The sequence below is a fragment of the Rosa chinensis genome, chromosome 7 (genome assembly GCF_002994745.2).
Source record: "Rosa chinensis cultivar Old Blush chromosome 7, RchiOBHm-V2, whole genome shotgun sequence".
Taxonomy (NCBI): Eukaryota; Viridiplantae; Streptophyta; class Magnoliopsida; order Rosales; family Rosaceae; genus Rosa; species Rosa chinensis.
In genome coordinates this window covers 22,718,253-22,743,552 of record NC_037094.1, presented here as the reverse complement: position 1 = coordinate 22,743,552, position 25,300 = coordinate 22,718,253, and the positions used below count along the sequence as shown (strand labels likewise).

Below are 25,300 nucleotides of genomic sequence, written 5' to 3'. Positions count from 1 at the left end.
TGAAACTTATTTAGGTAGGAGGCAAAGGTAATCAGGCTCTACTCCTCTGCCAGTAAATGCATCATATCTTGCAATTACTACCCAACCAAAAATTGCCACTTGTACAAGAAGGTGTTCAATGACTAAATTATCCTCACACCTAAGAAGTAAGGTACTAACCAAGTGTCAAACAAAGAGGTTTATAGCTGAGTGGTGTGGGCCTATTGGGCAAGTTATATCTGACCCGGCCCATTATTTCGGACTTGGGACATTGATAACCCCGCCTTCTACTGAGAAAAAGTGCTGGATTTTTGCTGTTTGCTGTTTGATTTTGGGCATGGTTTCTCGGTGAGTTTCTTCACTTTGTCTTGTTCCTTTTTGTTTTTCTCTGTTTTCATTTTGCAGCATTTTTAATATGGAACAGAAAATGGGTTTTTTGTATGAGCGTTTTGAGGGTTCTTGGTGTTGAGTAGAGGGTTTTGAAAGTAATTTGTTGCTGCAAATGATGCAATGTGTGGCTCTTTAAGAGAAATGAAGTACCTAGCGTTATAACAAAGTTGGATTAGAGGGTAGTATGTATACATATATTTGTAGTTTACCCTTGTTGGGTTTGTTTCTGGCTTTCTGCATTTTGGGTACCTCTTCTTCTTCCCTTTCCTTTTTCTTTCTTGCATTTTTTTTTTTAGCACGTACAAAAAGTGGGTTTCTTGAGGTTGAGGTTTTTGGCTTGGGGTTCTGGCCTTCTGTGTATGGACCATGTGTTGAAATGACCTCCAAAATAGTTGCTGCTGCAATTATAGCCCTGTATAATTGTTTTAAGAGCAATGGGTACTAGTGCTATGAATCCCATTTGCTTATTTTGGATGTGTTCTGTTTTGAACTTATGTTTAATAGATTATTCAGGGTTTCTGTATTTCGTTGTTATACGAAAGGTGTATGTATGTTCTTCTAAGTAGTTGTGTGAACTTTCAATTGGCGGTTCAATATTTTTAGCCAAGTGTCCCACACAGTGCTCAATTTGAACACAAAGGGATTAGATATGAGACCCAATCTTCACTTGTGGAAGTTGAGGAACTTTGTAAAGTGGAGCCTAATCCACATAAATTCAATCTATTGCTGCACTATTTCATCAACATGCATCTTCATCACAGCTGTTGATTTTAACTAGCCCCCTGCTCTTGACTTTTGTGCAATCATTGGTACCCCAGCATTGTTTTATGTTGAACTTTTTCCCCGTTTCTGTTTGTTTCTTCAGTTTTGTTATTTTCCAGCTTGTGATCTTCAGGTTCCTGAAGAGAGAGGGAAATCTGCTATGCTTGTTGAGTTTTTGGTTACTAGATTGTTCATGGGTTTTGTTTCTTTCTTGCTTTAGTTTCTTATCATATAAAATGCTAGATGTGCTCAAGTATTTATGTGAACTTTCAATTAGTATTTGAAAGTTTTTAGCAAAAAGGGAGTTGAGATGAAAACAATAAATTTTGACTTGTGGAAGTCGGGGAACTTTGTGTTCTAGTCCACCTTTTATTCTTATAGTTACCATATTTGATTTTAGGCTCTTAACTCAACTGGGATGAAGAAGTAAGCTGCAGTTGATATGAAAGGAATACGGTAATTGTTGAATCTAACAATGGTCTCTTTGTGGAGCACGTATCAACATCCCTCACCATTTTTGACAACCTTCCATCAAGAAGAATCATTGCTTCTGTCAAACTCCCTGATTACAAATCTGGCAAGGTATCAACTTCTGTTAGCCTGTGAAGTGTACATGAATTTGCATTTCAGCTGCAACTTATATCCATATGTGTGATCGATTGCTGCAGTACCTTTATGAGCAAGTAAAAACAGCTGTTGGTCTGAACTATCCTCTGCTATTTACTTTTATGTAGCCATTGATGGTCCCAGCATTATTTTAGGACGAGAAGCTAGATACTTGACAACTTCTGTAACATTTGTAAATGATATTGCTGGTGTCAGCGGTCAGCCTGACAGAGCCAAGTTGCTTTGATTAGTAATTCTGTAAGTTCCAAATTTGTGGTCGTTAACAGAAAAATAACTGTACTTTTTGGAGGCTTAAACATACTGTTGCTATTTTAGGTTTGACGTAGTTTCTTTTGGTTGTTAGGCCATTGAGAATACATGTGTTTAATGATTACTGTGTTTTTAGACTCTCGAGCATTACATTGGGTTATGAGTCAGGCAATGCAGCATTTGGAATCATCAAAATCAATTGCACAGTAAGTGTTATCCATTCTCAAGAAGGATTTGGATGTTTCTCATGGAAAATAGTGAGTGTTTTTCCCATACCAAGTTGCCAGAGTATAAGAGATGTAGAGTCTCTGCTGTTCGTGATTATCCTTTAGGGTGTGGACCATTTGCTCACTTGAGTAATTTGAATGCCAATGCTACGGACAAGAAATATCTTCCTCAATCAGTAGAAGCTGTTCGAGAGTTTCCTCCTTTCTGTGGGATAAATGCTTCTCCTGAGGCCAGGAAATTCGGCCAAGAGAAGTCAGTTAGGGATTACAAGTCATCATCATCAAAGACAGTGAAGACTAATGTGAAACAAACAGGACTTGGGAACAAATTTCAACCTAACACTGAGAAGAAAATTGGAGGAAAGTCTCTAAAGAAGAATCATCATGTACCAGTAAGGGCTGCTTGTCAAGGTACAATTCAACTTGATATAAGGAAGGAGTATTATCAGCGTGATGAAGAAGAACACAATCATGTGATTCCAAAATCATGGAGTACAGATGGGTGCCCTCCTCCTTTTGGTTGTAATAGTTCAAGCCGCAGAAGTCATGATAATGACACAACTGAGAGAAACAAGGTAAAGGAGATATTGCATATGTTCCAAGATGAATGTGTAAAGCTCTTGCTGGAGGAAGAACATAAAAGATCAAAGGGAGGAGGAACTTCTCTCCGAAGGGTTGATTTGGAAGCCTTTAAGATCCTCAAGGATAGAGGAATCTTTGTAAAATCAGGCAAACATGTCATAGGAGATATCCCAGGAGTTGAAGTTGGTGATAAGTTTCAATACCGAGTGGAACTTATCCTTATTGGCCTACATCACCAGATTCAAGGTGGTATAGCTTATGGGAACTTCGGTGGTAAGGTCCTTGCAACCAGTATCGTTGCATCTGGTGGCTATGCAGATGATTTGCATAGTAAGGATTCGTTGATCTATACTGGCCAGGGAGGAAATGCAAAGAATACAAAGGGCCCTCAAGATCAGAAGCTTGAACGGGGAAATCTTGCTTTAAAGAATAGTGTGCAAAAGAACCCTGTCAGAGTGATCCGTGGCTCCGAACTATTGGATGGAAGCAGGACATATGTCTATGATGGACTATATTTGGTAGAGAAATATTGGCAGGAAAGGGGGCCTCTTGGTAAGCTTGTTTTCAAGTTTCAGATGAACAGATTTGGAGGCACTGGAAAGTGACGTGCGAGGTTAGTACTGCAACTTCATCTATAAAATATTTGGATATTATAAGTTACAAATATGTTAGTTCCATATATTGTGCATTGTACTGCATTTGGTTGAGTGGATGCTTGCCAATATGAAACAGTATTATAAATGATGAACTGAAAATACATTGGAATATGATTAGACTATGAATCCATTCATTATGATTTGTGATTTATGAACTATTAATTCCTTTGGAGTTAATGTAGTTGTTTTCGTCCCCACAGATGCATGCTCGAACTTGGATATACAAAGAAGAATGGCCAGTCAGTATTTGAACCATGTAAAAGAGCTACACAGATGTTTGTGAATCAGATTTGCCTGCAATGTAAGGTGTTTCTGTGTGACAGGTAGGGTAGATAAACTGACTTTTGAGAAGAACTTGACAGTGAGGCATAGGTGTATTGTCTAGATAGAGCAAAGCTTGTTAACGATGTAATTAGGTCTAAATTTGATATGTGCCATGGTACGAGACGGGGTTAGTATAAACTGGGTTATGTGAATGCTGTGTTGGGTTTGATATTAATCATGCTTTGCTTGCTAGTTGTTGAAGTTGGAAATTGCTGTAGAATGTATAATGCAATTTCAAATTTCTGGAACAGTGATATTCCTGCCCATTATAATTGCACCTAATCTGGGACGGACAGATTTAACAGTGGCTAAGGGAGACTCCCAAATGAAGTTGGTACAATTAGAGTCGGATATGATATTAGTGGCTAAAGTCCGATAGCCACCGACTTCCATCCCCATTAGTACCAATAGCCATGAAACAATGGTAGTGGCTATAGGCCAAATATCTAGTACTGAATAATCCAAGTTCATTCCATGACTTCAGTAACCGATGAAAAAGAAACTTGAGACCTTGAGAGGTAAGTTAGTCACCCTTCCAGTCATGCCCTCGTATTTAGTTTCCAATTTAAGACATACATACAACGATGTAACATAGTATCATAATCCAATTTAAGACATACATACAACGATGTAACATAGTTTAATATAATTACACCTTATTCACTAATTAAAAATGATGCCAGATATCCTTCCCTGTTTTAGCCACAGCGAGAAAGCCTGAAAGTTAGAGACAATGCAAATTGTTAAGCAAATTTGATTTAGTTTAATATTATATTCTGAGGTCAATTATGCTTATTATTAAAATTATATCGTTTAGACATTTAAGTTTTAGGTAAAAGTTCAACTTCAATCCTATTGAACAATATAAATATATTTGCTTTTGAGGACCGTAAGTGTAATATAGTTACAAAAGACATATACAAAGAGATCTCATACATAATACATTCATACCAATCTAAATTCCAAGTTTTGTGCAAACCACATAGATTAAATCATTAAATAGCTTTCAGTTCAGACAATTTATAAGCTTCAACGATCTTAAGTAACCCCTAGAAATTAAAGGTTTTAAACATAAGAAAGAAATAAACATGCATGAACGAAAAATTTCTGTAAAATGAAAGCACTCAAGCAATAGAGCTCACCCAAGTTTGAGAGATAAGGGGTAACCAGTACTGTAGCAGCCGGTGGAACCTGTGGCAGATTCCGATGCCATACTTTCTTCTTCATCAGTTGAGATCTCCGACTCCAAAGCAACACCACCAGTTCTATTTTCATTTCCATTGGATAGCATCCGTAACTGTGTAATCAATGAAAAAATGTTCCTCCAGTTATATATAAGGATCCATAACCCTAACTGATATATGATATTGTACAGAATGATCAAGTTGAACCTTATTTACCCTCTGCCTTAATTGGTTGTTTGCTTCTGTCAACTCTGCTACCTGAATTATGTAGAAAAGTTTGGCAATATAATTGGAAGAAATAAATGTGCAAATAACTATGGGACATGCACTTTTACAAAAAAAGACCCAATGATGTAGGGAAGCCAACTAATACTCTTGCCAAAGTGCCAAACCCATGCCAAAACTGTAGAAGTGTAGAACCTCATAATATCTCTTACACTTAAACAGTTGAGAAATATGTTTTGGTCTTGTGTTAACTACTAACCTATGTTTTAAAAGTTACTGAAATTAAAAAGGTCTTAAATGCCTATTGTTTAATATTCACTCATGCTAACCCTACCCTTCTTTACTTGCCTCTCTTTCTTTCTTTTCCCTTCTCACAAAATTCAAAGGTGAAAATTCATCGATCTCTTATTTTTTATTCTAAAACATTTATCAATAATATCACAGGTTCAAGCAACATACTAATCTGTAATAGGAAAATTGAAGTTCCTCACTTTAATGTAATCGCAATTATCCTTAAAACCTATGGACTCACAATTATCCTTAATGATCATTTCACAGAATTTGGTAAAGAGGTGTACATTCTTTGCAGGCCTCTTCATTTATGTTATAGTTGTGTCTCCTCTTTCAAGTTTCAACCTTCTCTTTTTATAATGGATACCCAGAAAGCATGTGAAATTGAAGCAGACCTAGATCAATTTGCGATCCAGAAAGAAATGAACTGATTGCAATCAACATGAATTTGGAATTAATTGGCCAAAACCTCTATAGGGAAAAAATTAAAGGGATTGAAATGGCGCAATGTAATTGTGTTGGTTAACATCTGTGGCGGCTATTTGGGTTAAGACTTAAAAGAGGGTGGGGATGTGACGTGGCTTCTTCTTCAGTGGCTATGCCTTTTTTAAGAGGTATTGAAACATCAAAGATTCAAAGTTCTAGACTTTGGAGACAAGTATTTCATTCAACCATTGTTAAGTTCTTGATCGATTCTGGTTTTATGGGTCGACTTTCTATCGGTCAAGACTCAAGAGTCGATTGTAATGGTGATTGGACGCCTCCTAATAATTCAAAATCACCATACTACATTTAGTACTGTTTGGCTCCAAAACCAGTCTGGCGTGCAAACAGTCTCTTTTGAGTGGGCGAGCGTGCCAGCACTGTGCGGTGCAGTCGTCGGTGCGTCCCTTGACCTGACTTCTTGATCAAACGTTGTGGACAAGGAGAGCACCAACCTCGTCACCAGGTTCTTTTCTATGCATTTCAGAAAATGATTTCTTGCCTTATGGGTAAAGACTTGTGGTGTGATCTCTTGCATCATCGAGTCGATACTTAGTGTTGTAGACTAAGCAGAGCAATCACTGGGAAGTAGGAAAAAGCACGTGTTTTGCTAAAGCGTGACTTTAGCTTCTCTGGGTTGCGAGGGCGTTACCCTTGCTTCGCTAGTTTCAACTAGGTTGAAGGTAAGTTTGCTCTGGAGAGACTTTGATAATCTGTGAGATTAGTTGATTGAAGAGTTGTTGTGTTTTCTGTCCTTGAAACCTGTATTTAATTATAACTAGGGTTTCGACGATTCCTTGCTATAGAAGGATTATTGATTGAAGATTCTTAATTGGTCTTTGCTACTCAAATCCTATAAGGGCTCATTTTCTTTATAGACTCCAGAATGGGCGAAGCTATAACCCAAACCCAAGTAGACTTATTTTTGGGCCGCAGGTATCGGCCCGCTATACTGAATCCTCTTAAAGGATATTGCCAAAAATACTTTTGGACTCAAACAAATACTACAAATTTTCGCTCACTTAAGGGTTTATGTTATAAGCTTTTATTTATAGGATCCGGAGATATTGTTTTTCCAGATTCATGACTAAGAACCCAAAAAATTCATGAATTCAATAAATTAGAAAAATGTCATTGAGGAAGCCTAAACCCAATCATAGACCAAATCTTCAGTCGAACTTCATCACTCGAACCTAACCATGCCATGATTACCAGGACCAAACTTTGGTTGTTAAGCTCTGTAACATTTATGGACTTGTACATTTGTACTCCAGTATTATCCATCAAGCAATTACGGCTCGTGGAAGAAAGATGCAATCGAAACCCAATAAATCAAGAGTCGAAGCACAATTTGAAACTCAATCAAAAGTTCAAAACCCATCAACAATCCATGAATATTGAGTAATGGCAGTGAGAAAAGGAGAGTTTTAGTTTCAAATAATTTCTACAACACCAGTACGAAAGCGTGAAAAAGTAGAATGGTTGTGAACTTGTAAGGAGATGAATAGGGTATAAATGGCTTTTGACATGCTCAAAAGGTTAAATATCAATAGTTTTGAAAAGCTAGGTTAAAAGTCAATTCAATGGATGAAAAAAGGTTATATCTCAAAATTTCTCGTTATATATGTTTTGAACTTAATTATAAATATATATGGTACATCTATCACTGGTATTATTGATTAATTGATTGAACTTGCTAACCTTTGTTTCAAGTGCCAGAATCTGACTCATAATCCTTTTATCCTGAAATGAATGGAAAATTTCAATTAGATATTAGTTTATGGTTTTTCACATACATTAACTCTATAATTTATAAACCTTCGTTTGAAGCACACTGCTGAGTCCTCCTTCAATCCTATTCTCCAATCTTTGCAATTCATCTATATTCAGCTCTTCTAGATCCTGCCCCTCCATCCGCCTGTTACAAAAGGCATACATCCATGGTATTATAGCAGACTTCGTCCGAACAACCATCATACAAATTGTTAAAATTAGTAAATCAATTACCTTAGCTCGAGGATCTTGTCCGCAAGTTCCTTATTCAACCTCATCCACTCATTAATCTCCAGCTAAAATGAGAAGTGGAATAGTGATTTGAATAATCAATCGTTCTCTAACATGAAATGCTTAGCAAGTGACATGAAAATATTTGATTACTTTAAACAAATATGATCCACCAAAAGATTAATACCTATATTATATTCTTCAATAGCCATATATAGTAAAACATTTTGAAGCTCAAAAAATACACCTAAAGATATTTAACTGAGTTGAATGGAACATTGAATGTACCTGGAGCTCAGGAGGTGGCTGCTGGTCGCCCTTTTCCACTTCTTCAGTGTGCAATTCGTACCTTGCAATGACATCCTTCGTACTTCACAATACACAAGAAATGAAATAAGTTATAATTAAAGTTTCCATACTACACAAGACAGGATATAGCTAGTTTGGTTGATTTTCTTTTCAAGCCTGACCAGTTTCTAGGGAAAAAAAAAATATTTCTGCATATTGATAGTCCGGAGCCATTACCCTTAACTAGTGAACTACAAACTTCTTGGAACCTTTAGAATTTCCAACATATTAAATTTCAAGAGGAAGTCCAGACTATATCAAGTAGACTGTACTGAAGTAGTGATATCATTTGCAAGGAAGGGAGGCTCAAAATCTTTTATATGTTTTATCCCTCCATTTAGCCGGACGAATAAAAAAATATTTTTGTATACTTCTATACAAGGTTATAAATTTTAGAATACGTCCTAAAGAAAAGACTTTCCTAGCTGAGAGAAACCCTACCTCGGCGACGACCAAGTGCAAACTTCTCGTCTGGCAGCGGCCCTGGCACCTCGGTTGGCCTTGGTCCTGCCGATGGTCATGTGGTTTTGTTGCCGGACGGGGACTGAATGAGCTATTCCGGTTGTCCATTGATTGGGTTGCTCAAGTTTCTGGCAGGTGATGGTTGGTTTTGAGTTTTCAGGCAGGCAATCTCTGGGAGGTGGCAGATCTCGTGTTGATTGAGGCTTGGATTGACGGCGTGATTCGAAGTCGTTGGCGGTGTCGATCGGGGACGGTGAAATCGAGACGAGTTCGGGGATGCAACTTGTGGTGGCGCCGGTTTTGTCGTGTTTCTTGTGGCAGTGTGTTTCGCCGGGTTTTCAAGTGTGGCGAACTGTGGCGGTCTCGGGACGGCGGGGATATGATGGAGCAGGAACTAGGGCAGGGCTACGTGATGCGGCTTGTTGCGGTGGGGGTTTCGTCGTATTTCTTGTGGCGGCGTGTTTCGTCGGGTTTTCTGGCATGGTGAACTGTGGCGGACTCAAGGCGGCGCGAACAGGACGGAGCAAGCAAGGGGCGGGGTTGCACTGGTGGTTTGGTGGTCTAGAGGTGGAGGCTGGATCTCTGGCCATGTCATGCCTACTGGGCCTTGAGTGGGCCTTCTTCTTGGGCTACTTAGATTGCAGAATTTTGGGCTAGGGTTTTTGCCCTAGGCCCATCTTTATGTTTTTAGTTAGTCTAATTACAATAATTCCTTGTATTAGGAAACTTGGCATTTATATGCTCTATGTCTCTAGCGTCTCTGGAGTAGTACTAAAGGAGAATATCCACTACTACTACGTATTTGAATGTATAATGAGTAGGACTATATGTATGTACCACCTGTGGGTATTACCACTAGCTTCTTGTCTGTCTGTGGTTTTAAATGACAGCGAAAGGGTATGTAATGACCTATTCTGACTTGTGATGGATATAAATGTTGAATTTCATTCAAAAAAAAGGTTATAAATTTTAGATAATGGACCTAATTAATAGCCAATTAATGATCCCAAGAGAAGACAAATGATTATGTCATCCAGTGGTTAATATGCATGAAAATCGAGACAAGCATTTTTTTTTGGAAGAAAAATTCATTAAATAGGGCAAAGCCCAACAACAGGCCCATGAAACAGTGAGGCCCGGAATACAGAAAAAGAAAGCCAAAACCTCATTCTCAATCCAGACAGATATGAGATTAGTGTAAGAGAGTTAGGGCTGGCAAATCCAACCGATCCAAACCAGCCAACCGAGTCCGTCCCGAACCAAGGGATTCGGTTACCATCCATATCGGTTACCGACATTGTGGTACGGTACAACCGTACCGAGATACTGTAATTGGTACGGTATCGGTATTGAATATTAACAAAATACGGTATACCGTACCATACCATATATTTAATATAATATTTAATTATTTTAAATATTTATTATATAATCAATCATAGCCGTTGATTAATTTTTTTCTGTTTTATTCCATATTAACTAACAACCGTTAGATTAAACTTTCCAAACCCTAATCCCAAATACCTCAATCCCTCTCTCAGTCTCTGCCTCTCTCCAGTCTGGACTCTGGACGACTCACCTCGTCTCTCACTCTCTCTCTCTCTCGAACCCAATCAAAAATTGAGCTGAGCCTCTGCCTCTCAAACTCTTGGTCCAAACTCCAAACCGGCAAACCCTCAGTCCTAATCCGATCCCTAATCCTCAGTGACTCAGTCCATCTCTTGACCACTCCCTCAGTCTCTCTCTCTCTCTCTCTGTCTCTCAAACTCGAGCGAGGTTCTGACTTCTGAGCCTCAGTTCGAAGAATCGAATCGCTCGACCCATTCAATTTCATTTCACGTCAAAGCGATTCGATTCACATTAGTCGATCAATTGTTGCAGTACTGCTGGTGAGTACGAGCTCGGAGCTTCAATTGTTTTGGATTGTTGAGTTGAGGTTCGAGACTTCGATCTACCCAATTTGTTATATATTATCTTGAGATTTACCAATTTGTTATGGGTTTTAAACTTTTAATGGTTTTTCTTTTGTATAGGACGAGGGAATTTGTTCATACGGCTGTGTCATGATTCTTGCTCATTGCATTAGGTGCTGGTGTTGGTTTGGGAGTAAATATATTGATATATCCCATCTGGGCTGGTGAGGATCTACACAACTTGGTTCAGACATTCTGAATTTCTGTTCTTTTCCATTAGTCCATTCCCCTGGAATTGTTAAATATTCAATCTTCTTTTGTCTGTTTTGATGATGTTGGTTTGGGAGTAAATATATTGATATATCCCATCTGGGCTGGTGAGGATCTACACAACTTGGTTCAGACATTCTGAATTTCTATTATTTTCCTTTAGTCCATTCCTCTGGTATTTTTATTATGGAAATATGATGATGCATAGTTCATTGCATTAGTAGAAGTGATATTATACATTTATACGTATCTTTCTCAAAAAAGTGATATAAACATATTATCTTTTTCCTTTTTACTTTGTTTGAAGATGGCAACCCAAGACTCATTTACAATTTTACTTTTTCAGGTATTCCAATCTCGAGTTCTCAACAATTCAAGAAATCTTACAATCAAGGCTTAGAAGTTAGAACTGGAGCAACGTAGGAGCACTGCAGTTGGTCGGTTTGGACCTACAGGTCAGTTTCTTCTTCATTGATTGAATTTGCAGAACTGCCAGCATTCTTATTCTTTTCAACTAAAATTGATTTGCAGAAACTTTAAGTCTTTGAGTGAGGTAGGGAGCACAACAAGCAAATATGAAGTGACGATGAGATGAAATTTGAGTCTTTGAATACTTTGTTTTAAACTATTGTCCGCTTTGTTATTGTATGATTCATTCATTTGTGTGAACTGTAAGTGATGATATGAAGTGATGATGAGATGAACTGTAAGTGATGATATGAATTATGAAGTGATGAACTGATGATGAGATGAACTGTAAGTGATGAACTGAAGTTGATGTGAGAGAATGAGAGACTGAGAGTTATAAGTTTTTTTATTGTTTTACATTTGTGTATGGTCGGGGCCTTTAAATTCATAAAAGTTATTTGATTGTTTTTCATTTGCTTTCAGTTTTTCAGTTGTTGACAGGTTAGGGATTTAAAATTTTCATTTGGGCCATAGTTGAAAGCTGGCCCAATCTTAAACTCGGTTGGAGGCCCAACCAACCGATACCAACCAGTACCGAGAAGTCGGTATACCGACTTTTGTGGCCGATAGTGGTACTAAATTTTGTGTACCAATAAGTTCTGGTACGGTAGGTGGTTTTGGACTTGAAGGTCCGGTACCGTACCGAACCCAGCCCTAAAGAGAGTAATCCCTTATACTTTTTAGGTTCATGTCAACAACCAAGTTCATTCCCAAAAGGAAGGCCTGTGCTTTTGCCACTTCCACTGAGCACGAGCGGAAAGAGGTGGCTCCTCCCCCCACCACCGCCCTATTATGATCCTGGATTACTACCCCCAAGCTTCCCAAATCAGGTTCATTCCCGGCTGCATCACAGTTCACCGATGATACTCCTGGAAGGAGGGGAGTCCAAATCGGGGGATCAGCTGCTTTCCGTTTTGATTTGTTGATGATAGAAGCTTTGATGAATTCCAAAGCCGAACTGGTGCAAAGTTTGATCACGAGGCTAGGGGACGGTTGACAGTGTTGATAGACAAAGTTGCACCTGGCTTTCCAGATCGACCAACAGGTGAAGCTTATCAAGGTAAGTACCCAATTTTTCTCCTCTAAATTTTTATGAGAGTTTGCAATATCTGATAGCCAAATATCCAAAGTAGTGATACTTTGTTTATCTATTTTTTGTCCCAAAGAAGACCCGAACCAAACAAGATCAACCTAAGGGCACAACAGTAGAGTATACTCGATCGATTCCTCACCCTCACCACAAATTGGGCAAGCTGGGGTCCCAACTAGTTTTCTTCTGAAGAGATTGAAAAAAGTGGGAACTGCTTTATTCAAAGCTCTCTAGAGGAACATCTTTAGTTTTGGTAAGGTAGCAATCTTCCATAACATTTTCCAGCACTTTGTAAAATCCGGCCCAAGATTGGTTGCCAATTTTCAAAAACTGGGAGTCTGGGACAAGCATGCATGCATGAGGTTAAATCCTAGAATATTATCATAAGAGAAAATTCTATGTTACATAAATGTAGGTCATACACTTATTTATAAATGTGATACCCAAATCTGAATAAGTAAATTGGCTCTTCAACAAATCTGTTGTTAGAGTGATAACCTGATGAGTCATATTTTGTGTAATCTTAGTTCTATTAATAGTAATTACACCACCTACGACCTTGTTACAAGTTTTTGAACAAATTTGTTGTCAATGTTGTAATTTTAGTTTAATTATATGTAAATAGTATAAATAAATATAGTAAGTAGTTGGTCTTAATATCGTAATTTTGATTGATATAAATTGTAATTTTTACTTAAATAAATATAAAATAAGTGTATAATAAACATTAAAGTGTCATAGCTTATCCCATCTATGAGACCATTCATCATGGGCTGCTAGCATGTTTAGAATTTTTGAGACATTTCGCTGAAGTGAATGAGACCCTCAAATCAACTGAGTGATAGGTAGGGCTCCTTAATCTGATTTTTCAGTTACATCAACATCTCATTACCTCATTCCACTGTGAGGTGAGGTCATGTACGTGATAGTTTAGTAGTATTTCCTGCTATTTTGAATTCTGTTGGAGGAAATTATTATTTTTTCTCTACATTTGTTTTTGGTGTCATATGTTTCTCTACATTTGTTTTTGGTGTCATATGTATAGTTTTGTGAGAGCATCTTCAACATTGCTTTCTAACTCTCAGCCAAATTAATTTGCAAGCTAGCTACATTTTATAAACATCAGCCTTTTTTTTTTTTGGAGCAAATACAAGTACTGATACTAACTGAAACCAAATATCTCTTTTTATACACCAAATAAAAAACCAATACTAACTGAAACCAATAAATGAACCACTAAAGTTTCTCCTTTCTTTAATTTAGCATAGATTTTAACCAAAGGAAATAGTATTTAAGTTGTCAGATTCACTAAAGTGGGCTTAAAAAATCCCTAGACCATTTGGATCGATGGTTAAGTTGTTCCATGAAACTGTGTTTGGCTACAAGCAGAGCTGATCACGTACAGTCTCTTCACCAGCAAAGAAAAGGTAGGTTTGACTTCTCTAATTATCTAAATAAAGAATATTGTTGTAACCTTGTAACCTGGATGATAAGAAAGAAACTAGGAGCTGAAAGCCGATCTATCATTTTGAGCTCGAAATGAAAATCATGGTGGAATGTAAATACCTTCTTGATATTACAGGATCCATGGTACGTGGTTTTCATATCCTTCTAAGAAATATGCCTTCTACATAAACTGATGTGCTTGCATGTATGTATGCAGAAGATAAATGGAACATAACAGAATCGCAAATTGGATGAGTACAATGATCAAAATGCCTTGCCAATAGGGAAAGATATCAAAGGTTAGTTGAGACACTGATGTATCTAACTATCTATGACAGAGTTTGCCAAGTCATTTTATACAGGCTCCAAGCTCAGCTCAGCTCACAACTGCAGTACTTAGGGCTATGGCGCATGCCTTTTTCACAAAAAAGGCTATTCGTCAAAGCTCTAAGCAAGTGTCAACCAAGGCTGGCGCATGCCTTTTTCACAAAGGATGGAAAACTCACATACAATGCCGTCTTAGGCAGGCACGGAACCAGGGATGGGCTGAGGTATGCTGCAGCACACCTCAACATTTTGGAGAGAAAAAAAATGATTATATATATATATATATATATATATATGCTGCAAGTCCCTGCAACAAGCCAACAACTCTCTTTTTTTTCTCCCCTTTTCTCCTCGTCTGTTGTCCCCTCCTCACCTTCTCTCCCCTTCTCTCCTATTTTCTGTCTTTTCTCCCCTCTTATGTGACTCCCCTCCTCACCTTTTCTCCCATTTTCTCCTCCTTTCTGTCTTTTCTCCCCTTTTTCTCCTCTTTTTTGTCGTCCTCTCCTCACCTCTCTCTGCACATCAGCGTCGGTCTCTCATCTCTCTCTACCAAAGTCACTCACTCATCTCCTCAGCACTCTGCTCTCATTCTCTCCACTTTATTGAGGTATGAATTTTTTTGATGAAATTAGAATGTGATTTAGGTTAGAATTTGGGTATTTCTAGTTTTGTTGATGTAAGGGATCATTAATATTGTTGACTCATCTTCTAAGCATGTTTCTGAGTTAAAATCTATTCAAGAAGTTGAAGTTGTGGAACAAATTGCTGTTGGGGAACTTGAAACTGGAAAGTGAGCTAACCAGACATGCAATTTACAAAGAGCTGGAGCTACTCGGTGGAGTTCAAGGTATTATTCTATCAAGAACTTGATGAAATTGTACAACTCAACTAGTTCAGTCTTGAAAAACATGATAGATAATGGACTCAATGGAAAAAATACGTGGAGAGGTTTGGGTGTTTCTAAAGCTCTTAGATCATTTGACAAGTGTTATGCAATTGAGATATACCATCAAAACAAAGTAGAATCTGCCAAATTTTTAAGAATAATTTTTCTTGCCAGCATAAGGTAAATTTAGCAAACCTCAAATTTAATTCCTGGTTCCGTGCCTGGTCTTAGGCCTCTGGCACCTCCTCGCGTGCTAGCATAAGATATAACTCCTACAGTTGCTAAAACACTCTCTTTAAGGCTGTTCACTCCTATTGTTAGTGACTCTTCGTTCCGACATCCTTCTAGCAAAGGTAGCTAGGAATTGAAATCATGGAGGAAGGTGCTGTACTATTGACCAAGTAGGAATTGTAGTCTCGGTTTTCCTGTAGCTTTGTAGATTTTAATGCAACCATCTCATATTTCTAGCCGGCCTCGTGGTTTCATCCAATACCAAGTGATAAGAGTCCTAGGAAGCAGAGACGAACAAAGAGAAATATCATTGCTAACAACGATAGCTGGCCATTGAAATGGCGAGGGAGAGTTTAGACTTACATGGAGCTAACACTGGCCGTTCTTGAAGTGGAAAGAGAACCTAGGAATGAGCTATTGCACTTACCGAAATAAATTGTTTTCACAGGAATCTTCTAGTCCCTTCTGAAATGACAAAACGTCTGCCAATGCCTATTAAAGATGTTTGTTGGGATAACGACCACTAATCTGAAGTGCTATCGTAGCAGGAACGTGATCTCCTAGACTCTAAGAAACAATATTGCTCTGTGGTGGGACTACTATATACTGAAGATGACTAGTCGTAGCATGAGAAATTTTATTTTTTAGAAGCCTCAGAAGAAGAAAGAAGAGAAATATCAGCAACAAGTTTCCCAGCTTTGTGATTATCGACCACAAGTTTTTTGTTGCTATAAATTAAGTGTCAAAAAATATTTCCTATTATTAATTCTGGTATAATTTTTTTTTTTTTTGCGAGTGCTGAATTAAGTATTTGCTTTTGTTCTATCTGCAAGTAATTGTTTCTGTTCCTATTTTGGTTTGTATCATAAAAAATATGTATTTGGATAATCGATTAAAAGAATAAAGAGATCAATCTTCACATATAATTTGATTATGCACATAAAAATGAGACTTATTCATTTACTGGAACACTTTTTTTTTTGGGTAAAGGTTACTGTAATGCTTTTCTTTCTAGTTTTACTATAAACCTAGCTAGGGTCGGTTAAACAGAAAACATACAGCTCATTAATTCTTATTCCATGATTTACATTACACATTACATTCTCACCGTCCATGTATCTCTCATGCATGCACATGTTATGAGAGTTAGTTCTATCAGTCTGAATTTTTGCCAACAAAACCAATGCAAGGCAAAAACAAGTTAAAAATGCATGCATGGTCATGATAGCTCCACCACTCGTTGCATGCCCTACTCGAAGCATGGATGCACATTCAGCTGAATGTCTTCAAGCTTCTATGTATTCGAATATATCATCAAATCATGCACTTTCCTAGTATGAAAACTCAAATTATATAGCTCAATAGATATCATGCTACATTGCTACCTACCAGTAAACCAAACACAGTAACACAGTGTTACAGATATTATCCTTCAGGTCAGGAGATTGATCAACGATAACGACCTTTTTACAAACCCAAAACCGTGAAAGAACATGCAGGTGTAAATAATATGTTGGACACAATTGCCTGACAGGGAAATACCTAATAGTATGTAATTATGATACACTCGGATTCTATGTATATCTCTTTATATATATTCTCGAACTACGAAAAGCAAGCTCTTTTTCTTTTTATCCTTACCTTTTCCACCTAAGACTATTTGATATGCATTATAAAAGATTTATTTTAGACAAGTGGTACAAAGTTTTGCATGTATGTTAATTTCCAAATAAATGAGAGGCAACAGAGAACCATGTGTTCAGTGGAAAAGCAAACGACTAGAATACTCGTCCTAATCAAAACACTTCATCAATACATGTGGCACCATAGTGACCATACTACAGGAAACCATGGAAGATACATAAAGGTCTCGACGCATACTCTCTCTCTCTCTCGTAATTCTATGCCGGTAATATTTTTTCAGGGAAGAAAAACCAAAATAATCTGAAGAGGACGACAGTGGAGAAGTACCTGGAGCTGGAGGACTCATAGAGCTTGCCAGTAGAAGAAACGACAACGACAGCAACCTCAGCGTCGCAGAGAACTGATAACTCTCCGGCTTTCTTGAAAAGCCCTTGTCTCCTCTTTGAAAACGTCACCTGCCTCGCCGGCAAGTTCTCTATCTTCTCAATCTTTATCTTATTCATAGCAGCTAGCTGCTCAATTATTGCTTCATCAAAGATCAAACTATATATCAAACCAACCGGTTGAAGAATTAATCATACATTTAATAATGGAAAAAAGGAAATATGGGTCATTCCCAATTTCAAAGAAAGATTACTGAGCTAGAAACCCTAGCTAGTACCCAGATCTTAGTGAAGAAAAGCCCAAAAAAGAAACCCACCAAATCATATAAACAAACATTTTAGCCAACTCATGAACATCATAGATAGAGCAGATAAAGATCAGGATAACTACTAGGTTATCAATTTCAAATTTGTTCTTTTGCTTACCTTCGTGGTGCAGAAACTGAAGCTTTGGGTCTCGCCAGAGTTGACAGCAAGCGGAAATGGAGGTGAAATAGTAAACGCCTAAAAAAGGAAAGAATTGTTTCCCCAAAAAAGAAACGGGCGTGGCCGCAATCGGACGGCCAATAATGCAGGCACGGTTATACATGTGATCTGCATCGTTTATTTCTGTCCCGGTTTAGCCTAGAAATATAAGTCATATAACTCATTTTGACCTGTTTATATGGACGATGATTCTCCTTACAGCAAGTTTACCAAATGGCTCTCTCCATCTTTTATCTCCAGTCCCACTTGGTGCTATTCGTCATTGTCACTCTAATATATGTTAACCGAGATTCAGGCATTTATAGCTGCGGTTCCATTTATATTCAGCTCTGTTCTTAGGTCGCCTGGTATTCCTTTCGTACATACTAGGCAATTTCTCCAGCGGCATGGTTTGATTGCTTGCTAAGTTTTATACATTCATCGTACATTTACACTAACAGGCAGATAATTTCAATCACAAACACTGCAGATTTGTTTGCTTGCCAAGTTTTATACATTCATCGTACATTTCCATTAACATGCAGATAATTTCAATCACAAACACTGGAGATTTGTTTGCTTTCTAAGTTTTATACATTTATTGTACATTTAAATTAACAGGCAGATGGTTTCAATCATAAACCCAAGCCCAAAGCCGTTCTCTTCTCCTTTGCTCAATCACCGTTCCGCTGCAAATTGAAGCAAAAACATGAGAAAAAACAAACTTGAACACAGAAAAGAGCAATTAGCACCACAGACATTCTCACTGACCATAACAAAACAAAACAAAAAATAAGAGTAATAGCTCGTTCAAAGCAAGTACAGTGACAAACCAAAGGCTACGGATGTCCAAATGAAAATATATTGTCCAAAAGTGAAATCTACCATCCAAAACCTATCCCTAGCTCACATGTTCGTTTCTAACCAACTATTACATAATACAACAGTGTTCCTGCACCGTCAACTTCTAATTACAACCAGGGGCGGATGTAAGTGGAGGACTATATGGGCTCTAGCTTAGACAGTTTTTTGGGCAAAAACTGTCTAAGTATTGTTTCAGCTGTCTCGAGAGGGGTTTGATCCAGCTAAACCACTAGATGTCTTGGCCTGCTACTATCGCTATCGGTCTCATTTATCTGCAAAACAGACGAAGGTCAAAGGGAAGACCAGGTGTGCCAGCCTTCAACGCTCCGATGCCTAAGTCAATATCGTTATAAGATAATGATAATGGAAAGCGATAGTAAACAGTTACCCCTTTGGGTTGTTGGAGATGCCCTTAATGTAGCAGATTTGTGGGAGTCTGGTTTCGTTTCTTTCGGTGTGGGACGTTTGGGGTTCCCGATATCGCCCGAGGGGTATCGGGCCCTCAGCTGGGAGCTTCATTTACTTCTATATTGGCGATATGAGTCTTGTGCTTCCGATACTTGTGCCTTGGAGGTTTATGCATACAAACAAGTCCCCCAAGTCCCCGGTCAAGAGTTCTCTTGGGTGGGAAGTTTGTTTTTGGTAGAAGTATCAGAAGTGCAAGGCGAGTTCGTGTCACGTGGCTTCCGTACGACCACTACCCCCTAGTCCCCCAAGTCCCCACTTAAGAGGAGTCTTAGCTGGGGTGAGGAGATCATTCTCGCGATTATCATTGTGTCGCTATTGCGAATTCGTGGTTTCATGCGTCTTTTGGCGCATATGATATACCCTGGTGACACGTGTGCTATTGCCATTCGTTTTTCGTGTGCGGGAAGTCCTGTTTACTGGAATCTGTAACATGTAATAATGGCGTAGTGGTAAGGAGTCGAGGCGATGACGCATGACCTCTGTAACGCTCAGAGATGTCGGACACGTGGTGAGATCTGGTGTCGTCGTCCTTGCACGTCCAACGGTCCCTGTACTCTCGAGGTCCCTATATATAGACAGAGGAGGGAGATGGGGACGGTTATTGTTCCTGTGTTTTGTTGGAGATAGAGGTGAGTAAAGGTAGAGCTTTTAGTGTTCTGAAAGCTTGAATCTTTCGTTTGGTGGTCGGAATTTCGGGTTGTCGTCTTTGCTATCTCTGTTTTCCGGTTGGAGGAGTGAACAAGTACGCTGTTTCTTGACTTTTCTAGGTTTCTTTCTGAGAACATGTGTAGAGTGTGGGTATGTTAAGGGGTCGTTTGCCAGAGGTGAGAGTTGTCTGTAGGCTTTAGGTCGTTATGGGTTCGGTTAATCTTTAGGGAAGGTGATTTTTGGGTTTGGTCGGATTTGCTGTTGCGGCGCCGGGCTAGGTTATTAGATTTTGAAATTTTGTAGGGTGGGTCGGGGAAGGCGATAGACGGGAGGCGATTGACTAATTGTGGGTATCGCTCGCAGTATGGCACGGGAGCATCGTGGTCGCAGTAGACGAGAGGGTTCCTCTCGTGGAGGTGGTGAAGGAGTTTCTCGTGGTGGTGTCAGCGCTTCTCGTAGAGGTGGTGAGGGCGCTTCTCGCGGACGTGGCGAGGGTGCTCCGGGCAGAGGTGTCGTTGGCACTTCCTAAGGAGGTGGCAAGGGTTCGTCTCGTGGGGTCCCGAGTAGCGTTGAGCATATCACGGGCCCCGAGGCTTCCGAGGCCAAGAATGTCGAGATGTTGGAGATTCCTCACTCGCCAGGTGGGCGGCTGCTCCTCGGCGAGATGCCTATTGATCAGCAGGGTCCGAGTATGACCAAGGAGCAGATCGGTGATATGAGGGCGACTTAGGGTATTCTGGGCGATGTATTGTTATGCCCCTTGAGAGAGGGTGAGTGCTTAGGGGTGGGCGTGTTTTTATGAGTATCAGCTCAAGTGTGGGTTGACGTTCCCGATACCGGAGGAGTTACAGTACTTGCTGTCGTGCCTCAACATCTCCGTGGGACAGCTATAGTCTAATGCGTTGAGGCAAATAATGGGAGTTTTGGTGTTGTGGAAACTCAGCAGGCAACAATGTCCCAGTATTAGCGAGTTTAACTCGATGTTCAAGATGTAATATTCGACGAAGGCTAGACATAGCGGGTGCATGAATTTTAGGGCACGGGGCCGCGAGATTATCGAGGACCTTCCGTCAAACATTTATGCTCGCTGGAGGGGCAGCCTTGCCTGGTTGGGGGTCGCTGGCAGAACACGGACATGGTGCATCGGGTTCCCACTCGTTTCCAGCCTATATGTGAGTATCGTGATTGCGTATTTGGTGAATTTTCTTTTGCCATTGTGTGCTAATTGCGTGTCTTTGTATCATAGTGAGGCAGGAGGCTATCCTGACCACGCTAGAGCAGAAAAGTGTGGTGAGGGTTTTGGGCGCGTTCTCCAAGGGGAAGAGGGGGTTCTATCGCATGTGTAGGCTTCCAATATACAAGAGGTTTGAACTAGGGACCCGTCCGGGTGAAGGGCTGTTTCATTGTTCATGTCTGTTCATTCATTCATTTGTGATCTCGCTAACATTATTTGTTTGTTTTGCAGCCGATATGCCTAGCGAGGCTGCTAGCAAGAGTGATGCTCCATACGCTGAGGTGGATACCGATGTCATTATCAAGGAGTTGTTGTGAGAATCAGAGACGGCAAAGTGGTGTGACGTCGAGCTTCCCGATAAGGAGTACATATAGACTGGTCATCGGGTGAAGATGTTGCTACCCGATGAGATGTACCTTAGGTTTCAAGATACTGTGCTGGGGTATCTCAACCACCGAGCCGAGGAGGAGGCTGGTACTGAATGCCATGTAGCTCAGGGCCATCAAGAGCGAGGTGCCGAGATGGGGACGCATTCTCGGGAGCGAGGGAGCTAGGCGGGTCAGCTTTCCCAGGCACTCGTTGAGGAGCGCCAGTCCCTCGATATTCAGGAATGTGTAAGGCAGTCCCCCCAAGTCTTGATGAGAAGGGTAGAGCGTGGCGCCGTGAATCAGCCATCGGAGCCGATGGCTGAAGTGGAGATCTCAGTCAAGGAGTTGTTTGAGGAAGCTGAATGGCGTCAGAGCGACACCAGTGCCAGGGCTCGCTTGGTACAAGATGCTGTTTTTGGTGGCGACATTATGGGTCCGATGTCGCGAGACATTATTACTGTCGACAGTGGTGAAGTTGAGACTAGCCAAGCCGTTGGTGATGCGATACCGGTTGCTGAGGCTCCTGAAGTGCAACGGGAGCTTGGAGAGGGCGATGTCAGGGGTACCCAGGTTGCCAAGACGAAAACCCCTGCCCAGGCTAGTGTACACACCAGGGAACACTTCACTAGGTTTGGCACTATCAACTGAGGCCCGTAGGGATACCTAGGTACCATGCCATGGGCCGGGTTCACAACCCACCGCGATGGTGCTCATCGGGGACGACACCACGGACACTCAGGGCCTCGGACCCGGCCAGCACATTCCATACAAGAAGACACCAGAAGGCAGAACTACAAAGAGAACCTACGTCCCATATCGAGGAGAATGGATACTCCTTTCCCATGCTCTTGTATAAGGAATCAGCCCAACCACCCTTTCTGGGGTAATAACTCATTCATTTACTATTACTCGATTTGTTTATATATTAGTATCTTACTCAGGCATCGGAGAGGCATAAACCATCTGGTACGGTTTATCCCTTTAACGCTGTGTTCCTGGTACAAGATTTAGGGTACCCCAGCTGGTACAACATTCTGTGTGAGGTACCCGGAGAAAGCCACCAGAAACAGCTAGCGAGGTGGATGGGACCCAAGTGTCTGATACACTTGCTCGCACTGATGGAGCTGGGTCGAGGAAGAGGGTTGCTTCGCAGCTTTGTCTCGGGAGTCGCCCAATGGGTGTTAGTGTTGATATCCGTGGAGGTAAGAGGGCTCGGGTTGACGGTGTAGCGCGCTCGAGATCTATAAGTGGGGGCTCTCGGGGTTCTCGCGACAAGGTTGCTGAGGGTCTCGCACGCACTCTTGGCGAGATTTGGATCACAGATGGTGCCATTTTGCAGATGGTTGCCGATTTGCGCAATTGCCATCGTAATCGCAGCTGTGTGAACGCTAGGGACTCTCACCTCGGGTATCGGGAGGCTCAAGAGAGGTTGATGAGGGTATGTATTGCGACTATTTTGCACGCTTTCATTTCCTTCCATTTTCATTTCATCATTTCACTTTTTTTTTTTTTTTGAATGTTCTGATTGTGTGGCGTGCGATGTAGGCTGTGATTATGAATTATCAAGCCTCCGCCGAGTTGCTTGCTCATTTTGATAGGGAGATCGCCCGACTACAAGGGGAGTTGAATGCCGAGAGGGAACAGGCACGCGAGCTTCAGGATGCATTGGACCGAGGCCAGGTGGAACGCGAGGATATGAGGCGAGCGATTGACAAAGGGATCACGAGAAGGATGGAGTTGGAGCGATCACTCGCAGTGGAGGAGTCCTGTCGTCAGGAGGCCGAGAATGTTGTTGCCCCGCTGAGGCAGTCCAACCTGGACCTCACCGGTAAGCTGCAGCGGGCGGAGGTTGGCTTGAAGGCTTTGTAGCAGGTTAGGGCCCGGGTTGGCGAGGCTGAAGAGCGTCTGCAAGAGTTGGAGAGGCAAGTCCTGGAGCACGATGCCGAGTTGGAGCTTCGGGGTGCCGCCTTGGAGAGTTTGGCTCCTTATCCTGATCGGGTTGTGGAGTTGGAGGGACATGTCGATACTTTGCAAGGGGAAATTGACCGCCTGAGGGTCGTTGAACGCCAAGCTAGCGAGAGGGAGGCAGAGCTGGAGCACCTGAGGAAGGAGTTAGATGAGCAGCGGACTCGGGCTAGTGACTTCGACTGCGTGCAACTGCCGAGACGCATTTTGATTAGCTCAAGAAGGCCAAGCGAGATGGCGTGGCCAAGGTAGTGGATAACTATCTCTTGTCGCCCAACTTTCAGGAGAAGATAAATAAGGCCTTCTCGGATGGGGCCCTGCACTCGATCCGAGATGGTATCGCCGCTGGTTGGATTGACCAAGAGAAGATGGTCCGCAACATGCAGGCGAAAAAGGCAGTGAGGTCACAAACCAGTGCCGCGAGTGGAGGCCGCGGAGGGGGGATTGTGATTCGCGAACCGACTACTGCTACTGAGCGTGCCCTGAGTCAGGCTGGCAAGAGCGAGGCCGAGGGTGTTAATATGGGCGAACAAGGGAGAGTGCACGTGGATGCCGATGCTAAGCTACAAGGCGAGAATGTTGGGGAGCGAGACGGAGTAGGAGAACGAGACCGAGTAGGGGAGTAGGCGCGTAGTGCCAAGGGCGAGACATGATTTTTCTTTATGTTTTTGCTTTGCTAGTGATAGGCTTGCTGACATGTAAATACTTTGGATTTTGTGGAGACATTGACCGATTGGTCGTCTTTTTGGGATGTCCATTTTACTTGGGAATATGAAAGGTTTATTGGAAACAAATTTTTTTTTTTTGGGCGATAGTCTCGCGTGCGTTGAATATATTTACTGCTTTGTCGGTTGGTTCCTTTTCCATTATTGCAGGTCATTAAAGCAGCATGACTATTGGTCATCTGGGGGCGGTTTATGGCAGTGGCCTTCCCCTATAAATAGGCAAAGTGAGGGAGGTGAGTTGATCATCTTTTCAACATGGCCTTTTCCCTGTTTTTCATTGTGCTTCTGCTTCTGAAATCTTCTCTCCCTTTTTGGCAGTTTGCGTTTCCAGAATTCTGAGCTTTATAGCTTAATCTCATGTTTGGGTTATAGGCTTTATAACCTAATCTTACATAGGCTTGGCTTCATCACCCTTTGGGGGATTGAGCAATCTGTGCTTCTGGGGAACTGAGACTCCGTCCAAGTGAGAAACCCAATGACACCGACTACTGGTGGTGCGGCGGGGCTACAATGGTGGAGATCAGGTGGCGATAGGGCAGAGAGTGGCGTAGTGGCACTATCCCCCAGTCTTTCCCAACAGAGCTCGACCAGCCCGTCAATCCTTAATTCAGTGATCTTCTTCCGGAGCTCCTCATATTCCAAAGAATCAGACTTGGTTGCAGCTTTGACCTGTATTGCGCTCGGGAGTACAGACGAGGATAGCTATATGTGTATCGCATTCGTGTGTTATGGCATGTATTGCATTTGTATAGAGTAAAGATTGGTGTATCGCTATTAGCTGCAAAGCCATTAATAAATTTGTACGCCCTTTTGGAGTAATGAATGTATCGCCTTTCATTATGCTATCATCGTTCATTTCTGTACTCGCCTTTCGCTGAGTTATTTTCCTTTCATTGTGTATCGCCCGTCATGGCGTTGGAGTATTTATAAGCATTGGGCATTGCCTTTGGCGATCGATGTGTATCGTTATGCATTCTTTGCAGATACTATACTGTTAACGATTGGTACTGTATCGGGGTTTGTGTGGCTTGCGTTGGGCATTATTTTTCGGGTATCGCATTTGTTGATGGTTTACCATCGTTGGTGCATTTTGTACTTGCTTGTCACAACGT

The 25,300-nt window shown here is 41.0% G+C and overlaps 4 protein-coding genes and 1 long non-coding RNA gene across 20 annotated transcripts in view; 3 read left to right on the top strand and 2 right to left on the bottom strand.

Moving 5' to 3' along the window:
• Positions 1-20: 20 nt before the first annotated feature.
• Positions 21-3,934, top strand: LOC112179690 (histone-lysine N-methyltransferase, H3 lysine-9 specific SUVH5). Of its 3 annotated transcripts, none has more exons than XM_040511068.1 (5): positions 21-327; positions 1,532-1,713; positions 1,866-1,995; positions 2,102-3,429; positions 3,673-3,934. In XM_040511068.1, exon 4 carries the CDS (start codon positions 2,246-2,248, stop codon positions 3,419-3,421), a length of 1,176 nt encoding a protein of 391 aa, XP_040367002.1. In that variant the 5' UTR covers positions 21-327; positions 1,532-1,713; positions 1,866-1,995; positions 2,102-2,245; the 3' UTR covers positions 3,422-3,429; positions 3,673-3,934. The 3 variants fall into 3 exon arrangements, with proteins under 3 accessions (XP_040367002.1, XP_040367000.1, XP_040367001.1); XM_040511066.1 differs by having other exon boundaries at positions 1,800-1,995; positions 2,144-3,429; XM_040511067.1 differs by having other exon boundaries at positions 1,800-1,995.
• Positions 3,935-4,218: 284 nt separating this feature from the next.
• The window catches only part of LOC112178896 (MADS-box protein AGL24), a 42,771-nt gene continuing 21,689 nt past the window's right edge, over positions 4,219-25,300 (bottom strand). For all 10 annotated transcript variants that reach the window (XM_040511072.1, XM_040511070.1, XM_024317163.2 and 7 more), the window contains one exon: positions 4,219-4,387. The gene's annotated coding sequence lies outside the window, so the exon portion shown is untranslated. The remainder of the gene's footprint in view (positions 4,388-25,300) is intronic.
• Positions 4,288-18,289, bottom strand: LOC112178895 (MADS-box protein AGL24). Of its 5 annotated transcripts, none has more exons than XM_024317157.2 (9): positions 17,878-18,273; positions 17,396-17,594; positions 8,272-8,353; positions 7,987-8,048; positions 7,798-7,897; positions 7,681-7,722; positions 5,188-5,238; positions 4,939-5,093; positions 4,288-4,513 (listed from the first exon to the last, which is right to left on the bottom strand). In XM_024317157.2, exons 1-9 carry the CDS (start codon positions 18,038-18,040, stop codon positions 4,495-4,497), a joined length of 873 nt encoding a protein of 290 aa, XP_024172925.1. In that variant the 5' UTR covers positions 18,041-18,273; the 3' UTR covers positions 4,288-4,494. The 5 variants fall into 5 exon arrangements, with proteins under 5 accessions (XP_024172925.1, XP_024172926.1, XP_024172929.1 ...); XM_024317158.2 differs by having other exon boundaries at positions 5,197-5,238; positions 17,878-18,266; XM_024317161.2 differs by having other exon boundaries at positions 17,396-17,580; positions 17,878-18,017.
• Positions 12,879-16,159, top strand: LOC121050558. Its single transcript, XR_005803419.1, has 2 exons — positions 12,879-15,154; positions 15,873-16,159. It is a non-coding gene; the product is annotated as an uncharacterized LOC121050558 (long non-coding RNA).
• On the top strand, positions 18,830-23,957 carry LOC121050557. Its single transcript, XM_040511080.1, has 2 exons — positions 18,830-22,936; positions 23,044-23,957. The coding sequence occupies exons 1-2, from the start codon at positions 22,673-22,675 to the stop codon at positions 23,365-23,367; spliced, it is 588 nt and encodes a 195-aa protein (XP_040367014.1). The 5' UTR covers positions 18,830-22,672; the 3' UTR covers positions 23,368-23,957.